Source organism: Caretta caretta, chromosome 11 (genome assembly GCF_965140235.1).
Source record: "Caretta caretta isolate rCarCar2 chromosome 11, rCarCar1.hap1, whole genome shotgun sequence".
In the NCBI taxonomy this organism is placed as follows: domain Eukaryota; kingdom Metazoa; phylum Chordata; order Testudines; family Cheloniidae; genus Caretta; species Caretta caretta.
In genome coordinates, this window is record NC_134216.1 from 1543806 (window position 1) to 1565738 (window position 21933).

General features: G+C 51.5%; 1 protein-coding gene across 2 annotated transcripts in view; it reads left to right on the forward strand.

Moving 5' to 3' along the window:
• Nucleotides 1–468: 468 nt before the first annotated feature.
• The window catches only part of NHEJ1 (non-homologous end joining factor 1), a 151178-nt gene continuing 129713 nt past the window's right edge, over nucleotides 469–21933 (forward strand). The window contains exons 1-5 of one of the 2 annotated variants that reach the window (XM_048868784.2): nucleotides 469–549; nucleotides 5016–5202; nucleotides 6723–6932; nucleotides 13055–13193; nucleotides 17223–17281. In XM_048868784.2, coding sequence (XP_048724741.2) covers nucleotides 5017–5202; nucleotides 6723–6932; nucleotides 13055–13193; nucleotides 17223–17281 — 594 coding nt within the window. In that variant the 5' untranslated portion in view covers nucleotides 469–549; nucleotide 5016. Of the gene's footprint in view, nucleotides 550–1311; nucleotides 1595–5015; nucleotides 5203–6722; nucleotides 6933–13054; nucleotides 13194–17222; nucleotides 17282–21933 lie in introns of those variants that run through there. The other variant, XM_048868786.2, reaches the window with a different exon arrangement.

Consider the following 21933-nt stretch of genomic DNA (forward strand, 5'->3'; position numbering starts at 1 on the left):
ACCATAAGAACGGCCCCGCTGGGGCAGGCTGGGGCCTCCAGCCCAGCGGCCTGCCTGTGGCCATGGTTGGTGCCGGGCACTGCAGGGGAATGATGGGACCAGGGCCACTGGCGAGTGCCCCGCCCCCCAGCGCTCAGGGACCCCAGAGCCGAGGGCTGTCCTGGCTCAGCCATGGCTGGACCCTGCTGCAGGAACCCGCCACGTGGCAGGGAGTTCCGCAGGTCCCGCGAGCAGGGCTGACCCCGCCCATTGGCGGCTCCGCCCCGCCCCTCCAGCAGCGCGCGCTGCGGCCTCCCTGGCCCCGCCCGCTGCCTGCTCCGCCCCGCCCCTATCAGTAGCGCGCGCCGCGGCCTGCCTGGCCCCGCCCACTACCGGCTCCGCCCCGCCCCTCCAGCAGCGCGCAGCGCGCAGCGCGGCTTGCCTGGCCCCGCCCACTGCCGGCTCCGCCCCGCCCCGCCCCGCCCCGCCCCTATCAGCAGCGCGCGCGCCGGGGGGAATCTCCTCCTCCGGGCGGGTGGCGCCTCACGCGGGAGCCGGGCGGCGCGCACGGTACGGGGGGGGGGCGGAGCGGGGCAGAGGAGGGTGAGACGGGCTGGGGCGAGGGGAAGAGGTTTTGGGGGGCTGAGGTGAGGGCGGGGTGGGGGAAGAGGTTTTGGGGGGCTGAGGCGGGGGTGGGGGAAGAGGTTTTGGGGGTTGAGGTAAGGGCGGGGTGGGGTGAGGGGAAGAGGTTTTGGGGGGCTGAGGCGGGGGTGGGGGAAGAAGTTTGGGGGCTGAGGTGAGGGCGGGGTGAGGGGAAGAGGTTTTGGGGGGCTGAGGTCGGGGCGGGGCAAGGGGAAGAGGTTTTGGGGGGCTGAGGTGGGTGTGGGGGTGGGGGAAGAGGTTTTGGGGGGCTGAGGTGGGTGTGGGGGTGGGGGAAGATGTTTTGGGGGGCTGAGGTGAGGGTGGGGTGAGGGGAAGAGGTTTTGGGGGGCTGAGGTCGGGGTGGGGTGAGGGGAAGAGGTTTTGGGGGGCTGAGGCGGGGGTATGGGAAGAGGTTTTGGGGGGCTGAGGTTGGGTGTGGGGGTGGGGGAAGAGGTTTTGGGGGGCTGAGGTGAGGGCGGGGTGAGGGGAAGAGGTTTTGGGGGGCTGAGGCGGGGGTATGGGAAGAGGTTTTGGGGGGCTGAGGTGAGGGCAGGGTGAGGGGAAGAGGTTTTGGGGGGCTGAGGTGAGGGCGGGGTGAGGGGAAGAGGTTTTGGGGGGCTGAAGTGGGGGTGAGGGGAAGAGGTTTTTGGGGGGTTGGGGGCGGGGGAAGAGGAAGAGGTTTTGGGGGGCTGAGGTGAGGGGTTTGGGGGCACTGAAGTCCCTTGTGCCTGTGGAGGCCCCCCTGCTGTCCCTCTTCCCACCCCCACGTGCGTCCATGGACGGGGTCTTTCCCCCGAAGTGTTTCTCGGGCACGTCGCAGCAGGAGTAAGGGGAAAGCGAGGGTAGAAGCAGTGCGAAGGGCATTCCCTCGTGTGACGCCCGAGCGCTGCGTGTCGTTCTGGTCCCCTCAGCAGAGATGAGAAAGACTGCTCCTCTTCGCCTTAGAAAAGAGATGGCTACGAACATGAGAGAGGTCAGACTGGGTCAGACCAATCACGGTCCACCTAGGCCAGTGTCCTGACTTCCTGCCATGGCCAGTGCCAGGTGCCTCCCAGGGAATGAACAGAACAGGGCAATTACCCGGTGATGCATCCCCTGCTGTCCAGTCCCCACTTCAGGCAATTGGAGGTTCAGGGATACCTGCAGCATGGGGTTGGGTCCCGGGCCATACTGAGGGGATCTGAGAGAGGTCTACAAGACGATGACTGGTTTGGAGAGAGTGAACCGGGAGGTGTTATTTACCCCTTCACATAACACAAGAACCAGGGGTCGCCCAGTGAAATTAATAGGCAGCAGGTTTGAAACAAATACAAGGAAAGACTTCTTCACACAACACACAGTCAACCTATTTAACTCACTGCCAGGGGATGTTGTGAAGGCCAAAAGTATAACTGATTTCAGTGCTCTGGAAGTCCCTAAACCTCCAACTGCCAGAACCTGGGGCTGGACAATAGGGAATGGATCATCCGATAATGGCCCAGTTCTTTTCCTTCCCTCTAAAGTGCCTGGTCCTGGCCGCTGTCAGAGACAGAATATTGGCACCTCTAGCCATTCCCAGAGCATCTCCTAGGAAAAAACCAGATGGGACTTGAATTTCTAGTGAAAAGCGATCCTCAGAACTATTTTTTTTAAGGGGGGGGTGGGACCCATCTCTTCTTGAGCCATCCCTGTCCTTCGTAAAGACACAGAAAAGGGCACAAGCCCATGCTTTTTCCTTTGCCAATCATCTTTAATATTCAAAAGCAGGCTGTGGAGATTGTAGGTCCCAACATGCAATGCTCCATGGTTGGACTGAAGAGAATTGTATGCTGGGAGTTGTAGCTGTTGTAGGACTCTCCTGGGACTTCTTACGATGAAACACAAACCCCTTCACCCATGTGATATTTTGATCCAGATTTGTTTGTCCAGCTGGGATGGAAGCTTGATTCCAGGGGTGCAAGGCCAGTGCACTAGCAGCGTCTCACTCTGGCAGCCTGTCCTCCTTCCCCCATCTTTCTGGTGATTGTGATGCCATAGAATTGGGTATGGCCATCAAGGGAGAGACCATTTCTTTCTCCAGTTTGTCCTTGCAGTGAGATTATAACTCACTGTTTGTGCTGCCAGGGCAGCCCTGTGATTGGGAATTCACAAACACTGGATTGTGATGTGCCTATGGGATCTGGCAGGAGGAGAAGCTGGGCCGAGTACAGAGGTTTCTAAGGTCGTCATTAGTGCTGCCCATCTTGTTTCTCTGATAACCAGCATTATTTATTTAAAAATGGAACAGCAACTGCAATGCAAAATGGCCAAAGAATAGTCTCCCCTGGGCAGGCCATTCATTCACTCCTGTAATGGTACATTTCTCCAGGCCACGGGGCCTGTTTCCTGTCTTATGAGCTGCACATGGAAGGAGCTGAGGCCAGGCGTCACTATGAACATAAGAATGGCCACACCGGGTCAGACCAAAGGTCCATCCAGCCCAGCATCCTGTCTATCGACAGTGGCCAACGCCAGGTGCCCCAGAGGGAGTGAACCCAAGAGGCAATGATCAAGTGATCTCTCTCCTGCCGTCCATCTCCACCCTCTGACAAACAGAGGCTAGGAACACCATTCTTTACCTATCCTGGCTAATAGCCATTAATGGGCTTAACCTCCATGAATTGTACTGTGTCCAGTTTTGGGCCCCACACTTCAAGAAGGATGTGGATAAATTGGAGAGAGTCCAGCGAAGGGCAACGAAAATGATTAGGGGTCTGGAACACATGAGTTATGAGGAGAGGCTGAGGGAGCTGGGATTGTTTAGCCTGCAGAAGAGAAGAATGAGGGGGGATTTGATAGCTGTTTTCAACTACCTGAAAGGGGGTTCCAAAGAGGATGGCTCTAGACTGTTCTCAATGGTATCAGATGACAGAACGAGGAGTAATGGTCTCAAGCTGCAGTGGGGGAGGTTTAGATTGGATATTAGGAAAAACTTTTTCACTATGAGGGTGGTGAAACACTGGAATGCGTTACCTAGGGAGGTGGTAGAATCTCCTTCCTTGGAGGTTTTTAAGGTCAGGCTTGACAAAGCCCTGGCTGGGATGATTTAACTGGGAATTGGTCCTGCTTTGAGCAGGGGGTTGGACTAGATGACCTTCTGGGGTCCCTTCCAACCCTTATATTCTATGATTCTATGAATTTATCCAGTTCTCTTTTAAACCCTGTTATAGTCCTAGCCTTCACAACCTCCTCAGGCAAGGAGTTCCACAGGTTGACTGTGCACTGAGTGAAGAAGAACTTCCTTTTATTTGTTTTAAGCCTGCTGCCCATTCATTTCATTTGGTGGCCCGCAGTTCTTATATTATGGGAACAAGTAAATAACTTTTCCTTATTCCCTTTCTCCACACCACTCATGGGTTTATAGACCTCTATCATCTCCCCCCTTAGTCTCCTCTTTTCCAAGCTGAAAAGTCCTAGCCTCTTTAATCTCTCCTCCTATGGGACCCGTTCCAAACCCCTAATCATTTTAGTTGCCCTTCTCTGAACCTTTTCTAATGCCAGCATATCTTTTCTGAGATGAGGGGACCACATCTGTACGCACTATTCAAGATGTGGGCATACCATGGATTTATATAAGGGCAATAAGATATTCTCCGTCTTATTCTCTGTCCCTTTTTTAATGACTCCTAACATCCCGTTTGCTGTTTTGACTGCTGCTGCACACTGCGTGGACGTCTTCAGAGAACTATCCACAATGACGCCAAGATCTGTCTCCTGATTAGTTGTAGCTAAATTAGCCCCCATCATGTTGTATGTATCGTTGGGGTTATTTTTTCCAATGTGCATTACTTGACATTTCTCCACATTAAATTTCATTTGCCATTTTGTTGCCCAATCACTTAGTTTTGTGAGATCTTTTTGAAGTTCTTCACAGTCTGCTTTGGTCTTAACTATCTTGAGCAGTTTAGTATCATCTGTAAACTTTGCCACCTGACAGTTTACCTCTTTCTCCAGATCATTTATGAATAGGTTAAATCGGATTGGTCATAGGACTGACCCTTGGTAACACCACTAGTTACCCCTCTCCATTCTGAAAATTTACCATTTATTCCTACCCTTTGTTTCCTGTCTTTTAACCAGTTCTCAATCCATGAAAGGATCTTCCCTCGTATCCCATGACCACTTAATTTATGTAAGAGCCTTTGGTGAGGGACCTTGTCAAAGGCTTTCTGGAATGATGTTTGTGTTCAGTGCTAGTTTGGTATCATCAGCTGCAGGCCTCAAGGCTAGTGTGAGCCAGTGGGGATGCAAAGGTGTCTCAGAGGCGCACATAAGCTTTCCTGGAGCTTGTTCTCTCCAGGGAGTGGGGTCTGGTGGAAGTTGTGCTCTTCCTTTGCTGGGAGTGCTGCTGTCTGAGCCTGTTTGTTCTCTTGCAGGATGGAGGGCTCTGAAGATCTAGATAGCAGCCTCCTGACACAGCCTTGGGCTTCAGTTTGCTTTGGTGAATTCACTTTTATTGCCAAGGCTTGTTTCAAAGAAACCGGCTACGTCTTGCTGATCTCTGACCTCAGCAGTGTTTGGTACGAGCGTGCAGACACGGATATCGTTGGGAAAAGGTCCAAGGTGAGTCTGGAATGAGGTTTGCAAAATCCACAAACCCCCTTTTATGCGTAAGCCAGCTAACATTCCAGTATGATCTTACAGGACACGCAGAGGGGGGATGACAGCTTCAGTAGGACTAGGCTAGAAGGCCTTGATGTGGGAAGTCCTATGCAGGTCTGCTGATTCCTCTCCATTCTGACCTATAGCATTCCCTGCTATGCTAGTCCTGGGCTCCTGCACTCAATCTCTGCTGATGCGCCTCAATCCTGATCTGCAGCCTCCCTTCTATTCCAGTCCTGGTTTTCCTCCCCACAGCTCTATCAGTGCCCCTCAGTTCTGAGTCAGTACCCCTGGCTGTTCCAGTCCTGGATTCCTCCTCCTCAGACATTGTACCAAACTGGTGGTTCTGTGATTCTGAGAGACATCGCTTGGGGTGAGGCCATCAGACACACTTCCCTTGTAGGCTGGGATGGAAGCTTGTTTCCAGGGGTGCAAGGCCAGTGCATTAGCAGTGTCTCACTCTGGCAGCCTGTCCTCCTTCCCCCATCTTTCTGGTGATTGTGATGCCATAGGACTGGGTATGGCCATCAAGGGAGAGACTGTTGTTAGCTTTAGTGGCCAGGTCAGAGGCTACCAGCAGCTTCTTTTTCAGGACCGCTCCTCCAGGGATGCTACCCTGGCAGTTTCTGCAGCCTCAGTTACATGCTCATTTTAATGATGTCTGTAGTTTCAGAAACAGGCCAGGCAGCACAAGCGACCATCTACTTCTCTTTTAGGTCCCCTCTGTCTCCGGGCCAAGGGGCAGATGGGAGCAGGGCCTGTTTGGAGCCCCTTGTGGGGACTGTTACCCTGATCACTGGGTTTAACGTTTGAGTATTTTATAGAGTTTGGCGTCTGCTGGGGAGTGGATGGTGATGGGCCGAGGAGTCTTGCCTCCGTCCCTTGGCTACTCCCATATACTACAATGGCTGCTTCCCACTTGTCTGTGTTGGCAGGTGGGCTAGGCTGCAACAGTTTCTCAGCCAGCCTGGAGCAGCTGAGAGGTGTCCTAGCACAGGAGAGCCCTGGGTGGTAATAAGAGGGCAGTGGGATATTGGAGAGGGCATCCCAGGAACCACATGGGGATAAAATTTCATTACGCCTTCTACATCCTGCCCTTTCGAACGCCACTTGCCCAGAGCTGGTGATCTGGTGGGTCAGGAGGGAATGTCCAGATCCCAGGCAATGACGGGCATGGGGAGAACTGGTGAGGAAAGGTTCTTTGTCGAGCATAGACCAGATGGAGGTCTGTTGCTCTCAGTCCTGCTTGTTCCATTGGAGGCTTTGTTCTATATTGGCTAAGGGAATGTGAAGGAGGATGTGTGGCTAAGCTGCCTGCAGTGACAGTCCTAAGGATGTTAGTGGGGAGCCTTGGGACAGAATGAACTGGGATGGACCCTATTTGCTGGGGTTTCTACCTGATCTGAGTAAGCCTAGCATTGGGGTCTCCAGGGTGCTTTGCTGCTTCCACTAACTGCACCTTTCCATTTGGGCTTTCCCAGGAGCTGAACAAGCGGCTGACAGCCCATGTGTCGTCTTTCCTGAATCGCTTGAGCAACCTGATGGGCCCTTTGCTGGAAGGAAGAGAGAGTGATGCCAACTCCTTCACCTGCCAACGGACCCCCAGCAAACTCACCATCCATGTGAAAAGTGAGCTCTCCGGACTACCCTTCTACTGGGTTTTCCATTGCCCCGCAGCTGCCGTGGAGATGGTGAGGAAAGGGTTCTGCGATGCGCCACATGCCTGCCCCTCCTTCTGAGATGCTCGGCAAAACTTCAGCCAGTCAGGGAGAGTGAGGAGCTGCGGTGGGTGGCGGGAGCTGAGTTAATTGATTTTAAAAAATCTTGTGGCGGTTTTGGAGTTACCAAGGTGTGCACTAACTGCCCGCATCCCCCGATCTGACCCTTGCTTCCCTCCCCTGCTGTCACCCCTGCTGTGTGACACAGCCCCTTCCTGATTCTGCTCAGGTTAGACTGTCAACTCCACCGGCCAAGGACTATCTCTTAGGGTTGCCAACCCTCCATGGGGAACAAATATTTAATAATGGGCTCTTCAGTCTAGCAGACAAAGGTCAAATGCAATCCAATGGAATACAAACCATGAATTAAAGATTAGTCTTTCATTAAAGAGAATGTCATGTGATGAAACCTCCAGGAATTTGTCCAACCGAAGTTGGCAACCTCCAACCTCCTATCTCTGTCTGTGTGCATGCAGCACCCAGCACAGCAGGACCCTGCCCCTGCCCCTGCCCCAAAGCAATCACAATAAGCCTGATAATAAAACAGTGCAGCCTTGGGGAACGAGCACCAAGCTGGGCCCTAGAAGGGCCTGAGTTCTGACACTGGCTCTGCCGCCGGCTCATTATGTATCCTTGGCCGAGTCACTGCTTTTCTCAGTGCCACAGTTTCACCTCCTGTGGGATGTGGGAAAGAGTATTCTCCCCTCCCCCACCTCCCAGGGGTGTTGGGGGGATTCCTGAGTTGGTGTCCGTAAAAGTCAAGTACCCTGCTTAGCCCTTCCAGGGATGGGGATGGAGCTGAAGAGCTGCTGGGGCTGCGTAGCACTGTTTCCTAGAGCCATTCATAGATACTAAGGCCAGAAGGGACCATTGTTGAGTATCTGGCATAGGCCGTAGTGCTGCCTTGTATTCATTCCTTGCATTAATTATTTTTGTGACAGCAGCATCTGGAGGCCTCCTCCAGGAGCAGGGCCGTGCTGTGTTGGACAGAGATGGTTGCTGGCTCAAAGAGCTTGCCATCTAAGTGAGATACAATAAATGGATGTAGCAAACAAGGGGAGCTGGGACAAGGATAGTCATTAACATGAGCCAAGTGGGTATTGGGGGGGCCCTCCAAGCCACTTGCCTGGAAGAGGGGAGGGATCTGAAGATGTCCAGGGTGGCGGCTTTATGGACTAGCTCAGTTCCTTACATATGGGTCACCATAGAAGAAAGTGCAATGGGGCTTGTGGGCGAAGCTGGTGATGAAGCCTGTCATCGCTGGCGGGGTGTAGTGGTGGGGTCGCATGATGAGATAGATGCACGGAGGAATAGGGAGAGGCATATGCTTGGTTCCTTAGGTGTCGATCTTGTCCTGCCATCAAACTTCCATTGGAACTCTCAAGCTAAGCAGAGTTTCATAGTTTCCAAGGCCAGAAGTGACCATTGTGATCGTCTAGTCTGACCTCCTGTGTAGCACAGGTTGGAGAATGCCCTCCACAATCATTCCTAGAGCAGATCTTCTAGAGAAGCAGCCAGTCTTAAAAATTGTCAGGGATGGAGAATCTACCACGTCCCCAGGTAAATTGTTCCAATGGTTGATTGCTCTCCGCCATTAAAAATGTACACCTTATTTCCAATCTGAATTTGTCTAGCTTCAACTTCAAGCTATTGGATTGTATTTGACCTTTGTCTGCTAGACTGAAGAGCCCATTATTAAATATTCTTTTCCCATGGAGGTACTTACAGACTGTGATCATGTCACCTCTTAACCTTCACTTTGTTAAGCTAAATAGATTGAGCTCCTTGAGTCTGTCGCTATGAGGCAGGTTTTCAAATCCTGTAATCATTCTTGTCGCTCTTCTTTGAATTCTCTCCAATGTAAGTTATTGGGGGCCAGGAATGGGAGGCAAGTTCTAGTCTAAGGAATGTGTAGATGAAACAAGGAGCGAGGTGGCTGGCTCAGTAAGGAGTAGGGCCCCAGTGTGGTACTAGGTGGCGCGCTATGCTGCAAGGAGTGGGAGTGCTCTGTTCTTGGATCCAGTGCTGACCCCAGTGCCTTTGTGCGGTGCTAAGCAATGCTGTGCTGCTAGAGGTCTGTGTTTTGGTTGAAACATGAAACTGAGGCTCTGTCCACCTGGTAATGAAAGGTGCTTTGGCTTTTTCAGCTAACAGTCCAGCTCTTATAGAGCTTCCGAGTGGCTTTGTTCTCTCCCAAAACTCCTCCTGCAGTTCCAGCTGGGAAACAAGGCTTGCTCACTTCCTGCCAAACTGTTTCGCAGTACTACTTGATGTTGTCTCATTGGAGGCAACTGATTCTTTGGTAGGGGACGTGATTCTGGTCTGTGCTTTTATGTCCCTTGACCTTTGTACAGTGCTCTGTGTACCTGCAGGATGGAAGAGGCTGTCTGTCTGGGGTAATTACTTTTAGTAGGTGGCACCATGCAAACAGCTAGGAGGCTTCAGCCTGAGATTCAAAACTGGGACCAGAAAGAAAATCAGGAACCAAGCACACCAGGTGCCTGGTTAGTTAGGAACACAAATGGCCAGGCTGGCCCAGAGTAGGGCTCCTCCAGCCAGTTTCTTACCTCTGACAGAAGCCAGTCCCAGCTGTTCAAAAGGAGGTGCAGGGAACTCTGCATTGGGCAGTGATGGGATGGCTGTCCCTAGGTCAGAGATTGGCACATGCCCGGAAGAATGAAGGTTTATAGCCCTGCCAGAAACATTTGGTTTAAAAAACTTTCTTATTGTTGTAACTCTGGATGTTCCCATTATCCATATAAATAGCTGATGCCGCTTTGATGATTTCTTGTGCCACAGGCTAATTGAGAGTTTATGAAAAAGTGTTTCTTTTGACCAGTTTTGAATTCACTGCTTTTCAGTTTAATTGGATGTAGGGGTGTGTACAGGAATAAAAATTTGGTCACTTTTGGAGGGGGCACTTTCTGTGCCCCCATGGCCAGAGGGGCTGGCTCTCTCCTCCGCACTTCCAGCAGATGGAGAAGCTCACTCTCTCCTGGCAGCCAGAGGAGCTGGATCTCCCCTGCGGCCCCAGGGCTGGAGGAGCTGCCATGGCCCCGGTACTGCCCTGGCCCCGGAAGAGTTTTGTGCCCCCCACTGATGGGGGGGCTTACCCCTGCTTGTCCCCTTGCACACCCCTCTGATTGGACGTTCCCTTGCTCTTTTATAGAACAAATTGCCCTGTGAGGGCTTCACTTCCAGCTTTCTCAGTGCCTCTGCGGGTGAGGAGTGTATTCCTCCACAGTAGTATGCATAGGGGAAATTTGGGGCATTCTTTGTTCTTACATGCAATTGTCTTTAAGGCTGTGTGCTCTCTGAAGCTTGATTAAATTGTAGTGGTGTCCAATGTGCACCAGAGGGTGCTGTGCACCTAACTAATAAACGGTTTCAGAGTAGCAGACGTGTTAGTCTGTATCTGCAAAAAGAACAGAAGGACTTGTGGCACCTTAGAGACTAACCAATTTATTTGAGCATAAGCTTAAGTGAGCTACAGCTCACCTCATCGGCTCACAAAAGTTTATGCTCAAATAAATTGGTTAGTCTCTAAGGTGCCACAAGTCCTCCTTTTCTTCTAACTAGTAAATGTTGCTAGTCGACACAGGCAGCTCAGTGGCAAGTGATTTGTGACTTCCCCCAGAGAAGCTGAGGCAGCCGTAGCTGGGAAGGGGCCTCCTAGGCAGGCTGTGAGTGCTGCTTGCTGGGACCGTGCATGTGCATGTTCTGCTCTGCTGCAAAATTTGCTGTAATACCATTTATAAAACCCGCTCCCCGCTCATTCACCATGACTGTGGAAGGGTGGGACAGGACAGCTAGCAAGAGGACAGGATGAGGCTCCCTGGCGGGGCCCCTTTAAAGGGCATTGGCCCTTTGGTCAGGACCAATATTGGACCTTCCTGAAAGTTCTGAAGTTGTGGGTTTGAAATATCTGCACTTAAGATTCTCCCCTTGCTCTTTAGAAAGAGCAGAGCTGGGGTCTCAGACCTGTTGCTATTGGGACAGATGTCCTCACAATCCATCCGTGTGGTGGGCACTTATTGACCCACTGGCAATGCCAGGGACTGAAAGGGTGATGGGGCTGGATGGAGCTTACCCCACAGGGTCATCCTCCCTAGCAGAGTTTTGTCTGTGTGCAGGGGTGGCACTTGCCCAGGCTCTGCCGTTCCTGCGGTACATGGAGGAGTCAGTCTCCAGCCTGCCAGTGCAGCTCCTTTCACCAGCCATGAAATCCTTTTACAAAGAACAAATGGGGCATACCAAAACCTGACCCGTGTGTCAGTTCCCCCTGCTGGCTCTCCAGCAGCAAGAACTTCCCAGAGCCGTGCCCGTCTCTGCTGGTGCACAGGTGGAGAAGTAACGAAAGGTGAGCCACATTAGCTCTGGTTCCATTAAGAGCACAGGATGTGGGGCAGACCCATGCAGCTCACTTGGGCCAAGACACATGGCTCTGGAAAGACATTCTCCTGCCCTTCAAAGAGGGTATGAATCCCACAGCGTTATCGGAGTGATAGAGCGAGCTGTGAACCAGCAGCTGCCACTGTCCTGTTAGTTCGTATCTTGGTTAATGTTTGTAAAGCACTTAGGCAATGGGACGCACTGCATAATGCTAAGTGTTACTGTTAGTGATGCAGGAATGGGGCCCAGACTTTGCTTAGCCGCTCATCAAGAATCTGAGGCCTGTGCCGAACTGGCCTAGAATGGAGCAGATTGCTCCCTCCCTCAGGTCTGCAAGTGGAGGGATGGCCCATGGGGACCACAGGTCCCAGCATCTTGACCTGAGTGGAGGCCGCATTGCATTTTGGGACCTGTAGTGACCATGGCTTGCACCTTTGGCTGAAAGAGGAGGGAGGCTGCAGAATTCAACCCCCCAGCTCTCTGCAGCGAGTGTGCCATGGACCCAGGGCCTCTGGGGGTTGTGGTGTCCTGTGAGTGATGCCGTATTCACTATACCCCCATGTCAGGGGCTTGGATTTGCTGATGATAATGCAGCACAGAATGAGTAGGGTTTTGTCAGACAGGCTCTGAGGGCGTATTGGGCCCTGCTGCATGGGTCTTGCTGAGGCTGTCCCACAGATGACAGTGAGGGGGCTGTTTCCTGTGTCCATCTCACTGGAGTTGCTGGGTGAGATGGTCCACTGGGAGCAGAGGTCAGCCTGGCCTGACTTGAACCCCTCTGACATGAGGGCCAGGAAGCTGCAGAGAGTGTGTGTCCCATGGAGAAAGTGCCCTTAGTGCAAGGTGGAGCAGGGTTCATCCAATGCACACTGAGGACCAGCGCAGGACCCTCTGCACTGAGAAGCCTTGGGCAAGGATGAGGTGGCCTGGGCTGCGTGTAGATGGGTGCATGGGTGGCAGCAGCAAGGGTCTGGATAGGATTTGGGGTAGAGATTCCTCATGTCTTTGATCTCATCTTCCTGTGAAAGTCTCCCAATTTCCTAAAGCTGCAATTTGACAGCACGGTTTGTTTTGCTTTTCAGTCTCAGCCATGTCTGTTTCCAGTGTCAGAATTCACGTTGGGGCCCACTGGGGGTGGGCATGAGGCTCAGAGGGAGCTGTTTGTGTTGCTTGCAGAAGTTCTCATTGGGCTGATTAGACTGAAAGAGTCTCTTGCCACTCCCATAGCTGTCTGTGGAGTTAGTGTCTCCTGTACTGAACCTTCTCCATCACATGTCCATCTTGTTCCTCACTGCTTGTGCTGTTTTGTACAGCGCCCCCTGCTGGGAGAGGCTGGGACTGGGGTAGATGGAAGTTATCGCACCGTCAGAGCTCCTGCCCCATTCTCTACAGCTCCTCTCACAGCCAACATTTCTATGCCATTCCCTACAGTGCCTCCTACTGGGAGAGGCAAGGGTGGCAGAGACCTCCCTGTCCAGCCAGTGCACCTGATTTGTTCCACAGAGTGCCTCTTGCTGGTAGATGCTGGAATGGCAGACAGGCATTCCTGTGACTGGTGAGCACTGAGAAATCTTGAGTAAACTCTGGCTGTAGCTGTTGCCAATACATTGCTGCTGTAGACTGACCTGCTTCAACCGCTTTTGTTCTAGAGACCCCGTTTAAGTGCCCTTCTTGGCCTTCCCTGTTTTGTCTTTCCCACCCAGATTTCCTGTCATCTTGTGCGGCCCCTCATCAGGATGAGCCTGGCATTGCAGTACCAGCTGCAAGAGCTGGCGTCTCTCCTGGTGCAGAAGGATGCTGAGATTGAAGACTACAGAGAGAGCGGGGCTGCTCTCAGCAGAGGTATGGAGGGCTGTTCCACTCATGGGGAAACCAGGGCTGGAGAGAGCAGGGAGTGAGTTTCCTTCCCTGCACAGGGTTGGCACAAAGTGCTCAGTCTGGCTATTACCCAGTGAGGCTTGTGTTTCATGTTCAGCAGCTACAGCAGTCAGACAGTAGCCAGAAGCCTTGGGAGTAGTCCCCAGGGGAGAGGTGGAGGAGGAATGGACATTGACCAGTAGCCGAAGGACTTGGGGAGTCGCCAAGGGGCTCTTTGCTTTACTTAGAGTACCTGGCTGTTTACCAAGAGCCTGGATCCAAAGCCAGCTAGTGAAGGAGCGCTGGAGCAGAGTCAGGCTTTTTTCCCACATGCAGTAGCTTGCAGAGCATTTGGAGAGGGACCAGGGGCTCCCGGCTCTTCCCCTCGACTTCCTTAGAAGAACATTGAAAGCATGGCTGTGTGCATGGGTTTGTTTCCAGTGCGGAGCCTCTGAGATGTTAACGAGAGGCCTGGGTTTAATCCCCAGCTGGCAGAGCACAGTGTCCAGAGCGGAGTGATATAAGGACTGGCAGAGCTGTCGCTAGTGGGTGGAGTCCCTTGGTGATTAGAAGGGGTGCTGGGTCGCACCCTCAGCTGGTGATGCTTCCGGCGTGCAGATTCGACTCGCAGCTGAGGCTCTGCACGTGTCGGGCTGGAGGGAAGTGTTAACAGGGAGGCATGCTCTGCTTTTCATCAGCATGGCCTGATTTCCTCAAAGAGTTTCCCTTGCACATCAGAGGGCTTCTATGCTCCTGACCAGCTCCCCAGGATCCACTAGGTAGCTGGGAACTGGCCTAGTGCTGCTTGTCTGACACACTGCTCTCTGCAAGCTGCTTGGGCCTGAGAATGGGGAGCAGGCTGTTTCATTGTTTATTTATACAGCCCCCTTGGTAATTGCAGTGCTGGAAAGTGATGTCAGGTGCTCCAGGCCCTGTAATCTCAGTGATTCCAGCTCAGACTTGCTCTCCTTACCTGTGGGGAGAGTTTTCCTACTAACTGGTGCCACAAATGCCTGCTGGAAGGTGAAGGGTGAGCTGGGGTCTTTAAGGCTTGTGCATCACCCCCAGGAATAGGGATTGTGCAAGGCGAGTCCCTTGCACAGTGACACCTGCTATCCCCCTTGGAGGGATGGGTGTGAGTAAGGGCAGTGCATGGCCTGTGCTTGGAACTAGGTTAGGACGTGAGCCAGACCAGACTCCGGCTCTCTCTGGTGTTGTGCTGGATCTTCAGGGCTTGTGGGAGTCCAAAGAATCTTATTTGTGGGTGTAGAATCAGCAGGTATGCCTGATGCAAGAGCCAGCAAGGCGGCTGGGAGGTGTCATTCTCCAGTCACTTTGTGCCCACCAAACACCTCAGAGGGGTTGCTTAGTATGACATGAGGGGCAGGGCTTCCCATCTGCAGAGTTTGTCCCATTGTTGGCGGATGGAGCAATCACCTGATCTGCTCTTGAGGAACAGTTCATGGTGGTGATGGAGAAATGATGGCTTGGAGCTAGCAACAGGGCCAGGCAAGCCAGGTATTGGGACCAACCCCCAGTGGTCTCGCTGGGATGTCCTCAAGGGCCCATGTCCAGGGGTGTCCACAGAACGGCTGATTTTCCTGTTTGTAGGAGTAGGAAAGAGGAGCTCCTGCCCTTGGGTGATGGCTTGACTGCAGTAGGACCCAAGAGGTCCCTTCCAGGCCTAAGATCTATGAATGCCACCATATGTGCTGGCAGGGCTCACTCCTTACCTCTGGCTTCAGAGCTGCATGGTAGGATGCCACTGCAGGGTGCTGGGGAAGATAGTGGGCCTCGCTCTGAGGCAGTAGTCTCTGGGTGAGTTTTGTGTGAAGGGGTGGGTGCAGCAGGAGACCCTCCCCCACCCTCAGCTTGGCTGCAGAGGAAGCTTGGAATGGCAGTCACCATTTTTCCAGGACACACCAAAATGCATGTGTTTACCTCTTGCTGCTGCTGCTGGTTCTCGGGCAGCACAATGGCTTCCAGCGGGCTGGGGAGCAGCAAGCTTAGCCTGAGGTGCAGGGAGTGATGGGGATTTGGGGAGAGTGTTGCCTACAGGCTGCTGCGGGCTCCTAGTGCAGGTAGCCTCACCCTCATGGTCAGCGCTAGCCAAAGTCTTCAGCATTTCTGTGAGGTGCATAGGCCTTGCTCCTTGGCTTGTGTGCTGAGATGGGGCCCAATGTGGAAGTGCTGCTCTAGGCAGCCAGAACATCTCCCCATCCATTTGGGGACAGTTGTGTGGGGGGTGGGAGTGCCTCTCCCCAGGAATGTCATGGCAACAGTCATTCCTGAGCCCCCTTGCTGCAACACAGAGACACTGGGACCAGGGAGGCTCCACACTGCAGGGTACTGCTCACCAAGACATCCTGGGAGCTGGCCTTAGGTCCTTGGACCCATCTGCCCTGGGCTGGGAGCCATGTTTACTGAACTGCAGGAAACCCCAAAGGCTGTAGCATGTTTCCAGACTTGCTGACAGTGCTGAAGCCAAGTTTTCCCAAGGGGCCTTTGAAACCCTGTGCTGTCACAGGGCAGACAGCTGTAGCCCCAGTGAGGATGGGGCCTTCGGCCGCTGCGCTGGGGCTGCTTTGCTGAAATGGCTACTGTCATTAGGAAGGGGCTTTCTTGTGGTGTTTTCCAGCTGACTGCTGCTGAGGTGCAAATCTACCCTCATTCAGGCCTCAGGGGCTGCATTCTTCATGTTGCCATGGTTACTAGTGGGTTTCCTGAGAAGATTTCCCCACTAGCCTGAGTGACCTGGAGGGGCTTCTGCTGTGCTGTCATGGCTTGGCCCTGTAACGATGCTGCCTCTGGCGGGGCACAACTGAGAGTATCAATTCAGGACAAATTGCTTCAAGCAGGGCAGTTACAGCCCAGGGCTGGGGTTTCTGTGCCCACCAAGGCAAACCAAACCAGCCAGACAGAGAAGACTTCGGTTTTACCCCACTGGCTAACCGCAAGTCACACAAGCAATTCCCTTAGACACTCCAGTTTCCCAGTATCCCCACCAGTGCCACTCGGTATGGGGATGAATGGTTATGAAAACCAATACCCCAGTAAAAGAAAAAGGTTCTCCTGATCCCAAAGGACCAAGTCCCAGACTCAGGTCAATATACAAGTCAGCTCTTACCCACAAATCACACTGTTGCCAATCCTTTAGAATCTAAAATCTAAAGGTTTATTCATAAAAAGCAAGAAATATAGATGAGAGCTAGAATTGGTTAAATGGAATCAATGACATACAGTAATGGCAAGTTCTTGGTTCAGGCTTGTAACAGTGGTGGAATGAACGGCAGGTTTAAATCAAGTCTCTGGAGAACATCCCCAGCTGGGATGGGTCCTTCAGTCCTTGGTTCAAAGCTTCAGTTTGTAGCCAAGTTCCTCCAGAGGTAAAAAGTAGGATTGAAGACAAGATGGAGGAGATGCAGCTGCCTTTTATAGTCTCTTGCCATGCGGCCTGTGCTTCCTTTGTTCCAAAGACAAGCTGTCCATCCCATGGCATGGAAACACCTTAGAGTTCTGTCCCTGCATGCCTTGCTGAGTCCCCAGGCGTGTCTGCCTTCTCCCAGTGGGTCAGTTGTGTCGCTGATGGTCCTTAATGGGCCATCCAGCAGGCTAGGCTGACGCCAAATTGTCTGGGGTGTCACCCAGAAGCAGAGCACAAGTTTGAAATACAGACAGTACAGAGCCAATACTTATAACTTTAAATACAAAAATGATACATGCATACAGACAGCATCATCCTAACCAGCAAACCATCGCCTTGTCATAGACACCTCACTCGACAACCTTTGTACAATATTTGCTGTAAATATATAATAGCGCTGCTGGTGTCCTGTGTAGGTGTTACATGGCCCAATCACTGTAATATTTGAGCTCCCTCAGGTAATTCAAAAACAATGAAAAACCAGGCACCCTCTCCTTTCATCTCCCTGTCACAGAGAGTGCGGGCAGCGAGCTTGGTGTTTGGCCAGGTTGGTGCTGCCCGCCCGGCTCATACTCCCATCTCTCTTGCAGGACGCCTGAGGACCGAGCCCTTCCAGGAGAAGCCATTCCTGCAGAAGTTTGTGGATGAGGTAGGGAAAGATGCTGCTGGGTGTTAGTGCAAAGGGGACCTGGGTGTGTTTGTCAACACACCTTGGCCCGCTTGGCTTAGTGCAACCCAGCGCCCCGGGCCGTCGCCCGCTCAACTTACTGTGCTATGGTATGGTATGCAAGGGCGAGCATGGCCTGGTGTGGTCGGTGACTCTTGAGCGTGTGTTGAGGCAGACAAAGCCATGGCTGGCTTGAGCCAATGTAGCGCAGTGGGCCTGGGTCTCACCCTGTCTGGTCCTGAGGTGACAAATGAGCAGCTGCAATTCCAAACGCTTGCATCTGTCTCTGGGGTTATGTGGAGAGGTGGCCTTTGGGGAGACTAGCTGGGACCATCCTGGCTCCCCCCTTGTGACTGAGCCCTAAAATAGCATAACATTCAGCTCAGCCCTTCTCCGCAAGCTGAGTTGCTCCTAGGGCTCCTCTTTAGCCCTCTCAGCCTATATCTTCTCCCGCACCTGGAGCTGCTCCCACCTCCCTTCTGTCCAGATGGGTAATGAGCAACCCATCTCAGTGAGTCAGCAGAGCCCACTTAACATTCTCCCCGTAGGATCGACAGCTGGTGGTGGGGACTCAGGAAAACCCTGCCATGCTGCTGCAGACAGATGTCTAGCCATGCTCCCCTCTCCCACGTGGAAGGCCTGTGCAGAAAGGGCTACAATTGCAGAAGGGTGCACACATGCTCACTAAGAGAGAAGCAAACCTGTGTGTTTGCACACAAATTGGTGATGATATCCCCAGGAAGATGTTCCCCTTTGTCAGGGTTCCTTCCCCACTCTGAACTCTAGGGTACAGATGTGGGGACCCACATGAAAGGCCCCCTAAGTTTATTCTTACCAGTTTAGGTTAAGAACTTCCCCAAGGTACAAACTTTGCCTTGGCCTTGAACAGTATGCTGCCACCACCAAGCTTTTTAAACAAAGAACAGAGAAAGAGACCACTTGGGGACAACCCCCAAGCCCTAAACCCCCTTTCCTGGGGAAGGCTTGATAATAATCCTCACCAATTGGTACAGGTGAACACAGACCCAAACCCTTGGATCTTAAGAACAATGAAAAATCAATCAGGTTCTTAAAAGAAGAATTTTAATTAAAGAAAAGGTAAAAGAATCACCTCTGTAAAATTAGGATGGAAAATACTTTACAGGGTATTCAGATTCAAAACACAGAGGATCCCCCTCTGGGCAAAACCTTAAAGTTACAGAAAACAGGAATAAACCTCCCTGTTAACACGGAAAATTCACATCAAACAAAAGATAAACTAATCTGCCTTGCCTGACTTACCTATACTGGTTGCAATATTGGAGACTTGGATTAGGATGGGTTGGAGAAGATGGATTTCTGTCTGGCCTCTCTCAGTCCCAAGAGAGAACAACCACGTAAACAAAGAGCACAAACAAAAGCCACCCCCCCCCCCAAGATTTGAAAGTATCTTGTCCCCTTATTGGTCCTTTGGGTCAGGTGCCAGCCAGGTTAGCTGAGCTTCTTAACCCTTTACAGGTAACAGGATGTTGCCTCTGGCCAGGAGGGATTTTATAGCACTGTATACAGAAAGGTGGTTACCCTTCCCTTTATATTTATGACACCCTTAATGCTTGAGTTGGAAAGACGCCTGGCCTGCTGTTATCTGGGTGAAATGTGCAGAGTCGCTGGCTGAGCCACCTGGGAGTGCTGCCTTCTGAGCTGGCTGCATTCTTGCTGCTCCTTGTGTGGCATTTTGGGGTGGGCAGCTAGTTGCCTGGGCTGTGGTAGAGGCAGAGCAGGAAGGGATGGTGGCTGCCTGGGTCTGTGGGGCTCTCTGGAAGGAGCAGGTTGGGGGGCAGCTCTCTCCCTACTGAGGGTTAATACTTGCCGAGTGCTCCGGTTGCCTGTGTTCTGAGGAGTGACATATACAGGGAAGTGGAGTGATTGCTCAATGCCACTGGCTGGGACAGTGTGTCCCTGTCTTGGTCTTGCCTCTGGGATCCACTCGGGGTCCTTGGACTTGGTCTCTGTTTCACTGGCAGAGAGGTCTGAGCAGCCAGCGCATGAGTCAGAGGCGAAGCTGGGTGTGCGTGTGCTGTCAATCCTGTTCCTCTGTCGCGCTGCCTGTGCTGTTAGCCCAGAGGCCAGGAGCCTGGCGGAGTTCTGTAGGAGCCTGTCGTACCTGGCCTGGGGAGAGCTCTCTGGCTGCACATGCTCACTGGTGGGGCTGGGCCAATGCGTGCAGGAGAAGGGAGCAAGTTGGGTGGGGTCGGAAGGGGCATGTCAGGAACAGGGCGGGGGGCCCAGCGGAATGGGGTGAAGGCAACAGTGCAGGGAGGCTGCTCTTGGCCACTTCCCTACTGGGGAAATTTACCAAGAGATCACCTGTTCTGACAACAGCTCAGCTGAACCTGCGACCCCTAATGTAGACAAAGACCCTCCAGTCAAAACTGCCTTTACTCCTCTTCTAGTTAAACCAGTTGCTTCCTGAGGTGAGATGTAGAGCAAGGGGCAAGGAGGCTGCGGTCCAAAGTCCAGGCTCGTTTGCTGCTAGGTGACTCATGGCTCTGTCTGGCATCCCTGCAATTATTTGGCTTTTTCTCAAAAGTTTTTTTACTGGCTAGTTGTTTGGGCAAGTGGCTGCTGAGGCTTCCTGGCTGAAGAGGAAGAAGGGAAATGGGAGGAGTGCTAAAATACATAGAATCCGCTGTCCCATATTCATTACAACCTGCCACTTGGTTTAGCACTTGTGCCTCCCCCCCCCCCCCATCTCCAAAATCAGACACACGCACTGTGAAGAACTTGGGATTTTAAAGGAAAGCTCCAGAGATTCTGATCATTGCACTGATTTATAAATCAGAGCAATCACTGGAACACTAAAATTGTTAATTGTTCAAGAACAAATGGAGATAAACTGGGCAGGCATGAATGTAGGCTGGGAATTAGAAGACAGTTTCTGACTCCCAGTAGGAGGAGTGGGGGCAAGACACCTTTCTGGTTTTAAAATGGAGCTTGATAAATTTATGAATGAGATGATATGATGGGGTTGTTCTGTGATAGTAGCAGACTGGACCCGTTGACCCAGGAGGTTCCTTCCAGTCCAGTGTCCTATGTTCCTTGTTAATAATGATTCAGAGAAGGCAGAAATTCTCAATAAATATTTCTATTCTGTATTTGGAAAGAAGCGGGATGATGGACTCATGCCGTATAAGGATGATGAAATATATTCCAGTCCTTTTGTGCTAACTAGCAGAGCCCAGGAGGGGGTACCAGTGCAGGGTCTGGTACATACCACCAAACCAAACCAGAGAACAGGATGAGTTACTTCTTAAGCACCTGTCTGTAATGTGTGTATGGGGGCAATTGTGTTATCATGGGGAACTTCAATCTGGGAGACATCTGCTGGAAGTCTTCTGTAGCCAATAGAAAACATCACTGGAGTTTCTAAAAAATATAGTTGATAATTTCCTAACATAAAAGGAGTTGGAGAGGAGTACTTGTGGCACCTTAGAGACTAACAAATTTATTAGAGCATAAGCTTTCGTGAGCTACAGCTCACTTCATCAGATGCATACAGTGGAAAATATAGTGGGGAGATTTTATATACACAGAGAACATGAAACAATGGGTGTTACCATACAGACTGTAACAAGAGTGATCAGGAAAGGTGAGCTATTACCAGCAGGAGAGCTGGGGAGGGGAGAGGGGGAGACCAGAGTTTATGCTCTAATACATTTGTTAGTCTCTAAGGTGCCACAAGTACTCCTTTTCTTTTTACGGATACAGACTTACACGGCTGCTACTCTGAAACCTGTCATAAAAGAAGTTGTATCTGGTATGGGGAAACTCCATACTGGACCTCGTTATAACAGATAAAGATGAATTAATCACTGGACTGGAAGTTGGTGATTGCCTAGGGACCAGTGATTATAATCTGTTTACGTTCCATGTGGGCAAACAAAGGACAGTACCAACCATAAATATATATTCTTGGCACTTAAAAAGGGCTAATTCCTAAGGCGGAGGAAAACTGTGAGAAAAATTGACTGAGAGGAAAAATTTAGACAGAAGAATGGGAATGAAAATTGGGTGTTTTAAAAAAAAGTGTTTGTTAGATGGCCAAAAAGCCATGATTGAACAATCGAGAAAGATTGACAACTTTGGCTCAGTGGTGAAGAGAAGGCAGCAATTAGAAATAAAAGGCAATATATAACAAATGGAAAGAAAAGGAAGTAGCTGTCAATCAGTATAAACTGGAAGTTATGAAGTGCAAAAAATTGATAAGGTAAGCTAAAGACATCAGGGAAGAATCCCTCGCTGGCAGGGCTAAGGACAATAAGAAAGAGTTTAAGAATATTAGAAACAAAATAAATCTTAGCAATGGTATAGGCCTATTGCTAGGTGGAGATGGTAAACTTATTAATAATGATGCAGCGAAAGCAAAAGTGATGTTTAAATATTTCAGTTCTTTATTTGGAAAGAAGCAGGATGATGTGCTCATATCACGTGAGGTGATTAGCTGAGGATGATAAAGTAATGTCCTCCTCACTTACGAATGAACTGAAAAGTAAACAAGTACTTTTCAGTTCATTCGTAAGTGAGGAGGATGTTAAACAGCTACTAGGGGTAAACATTTTAAAATCAGCAGGCCCAGATAACTTGTATCCAAGAGT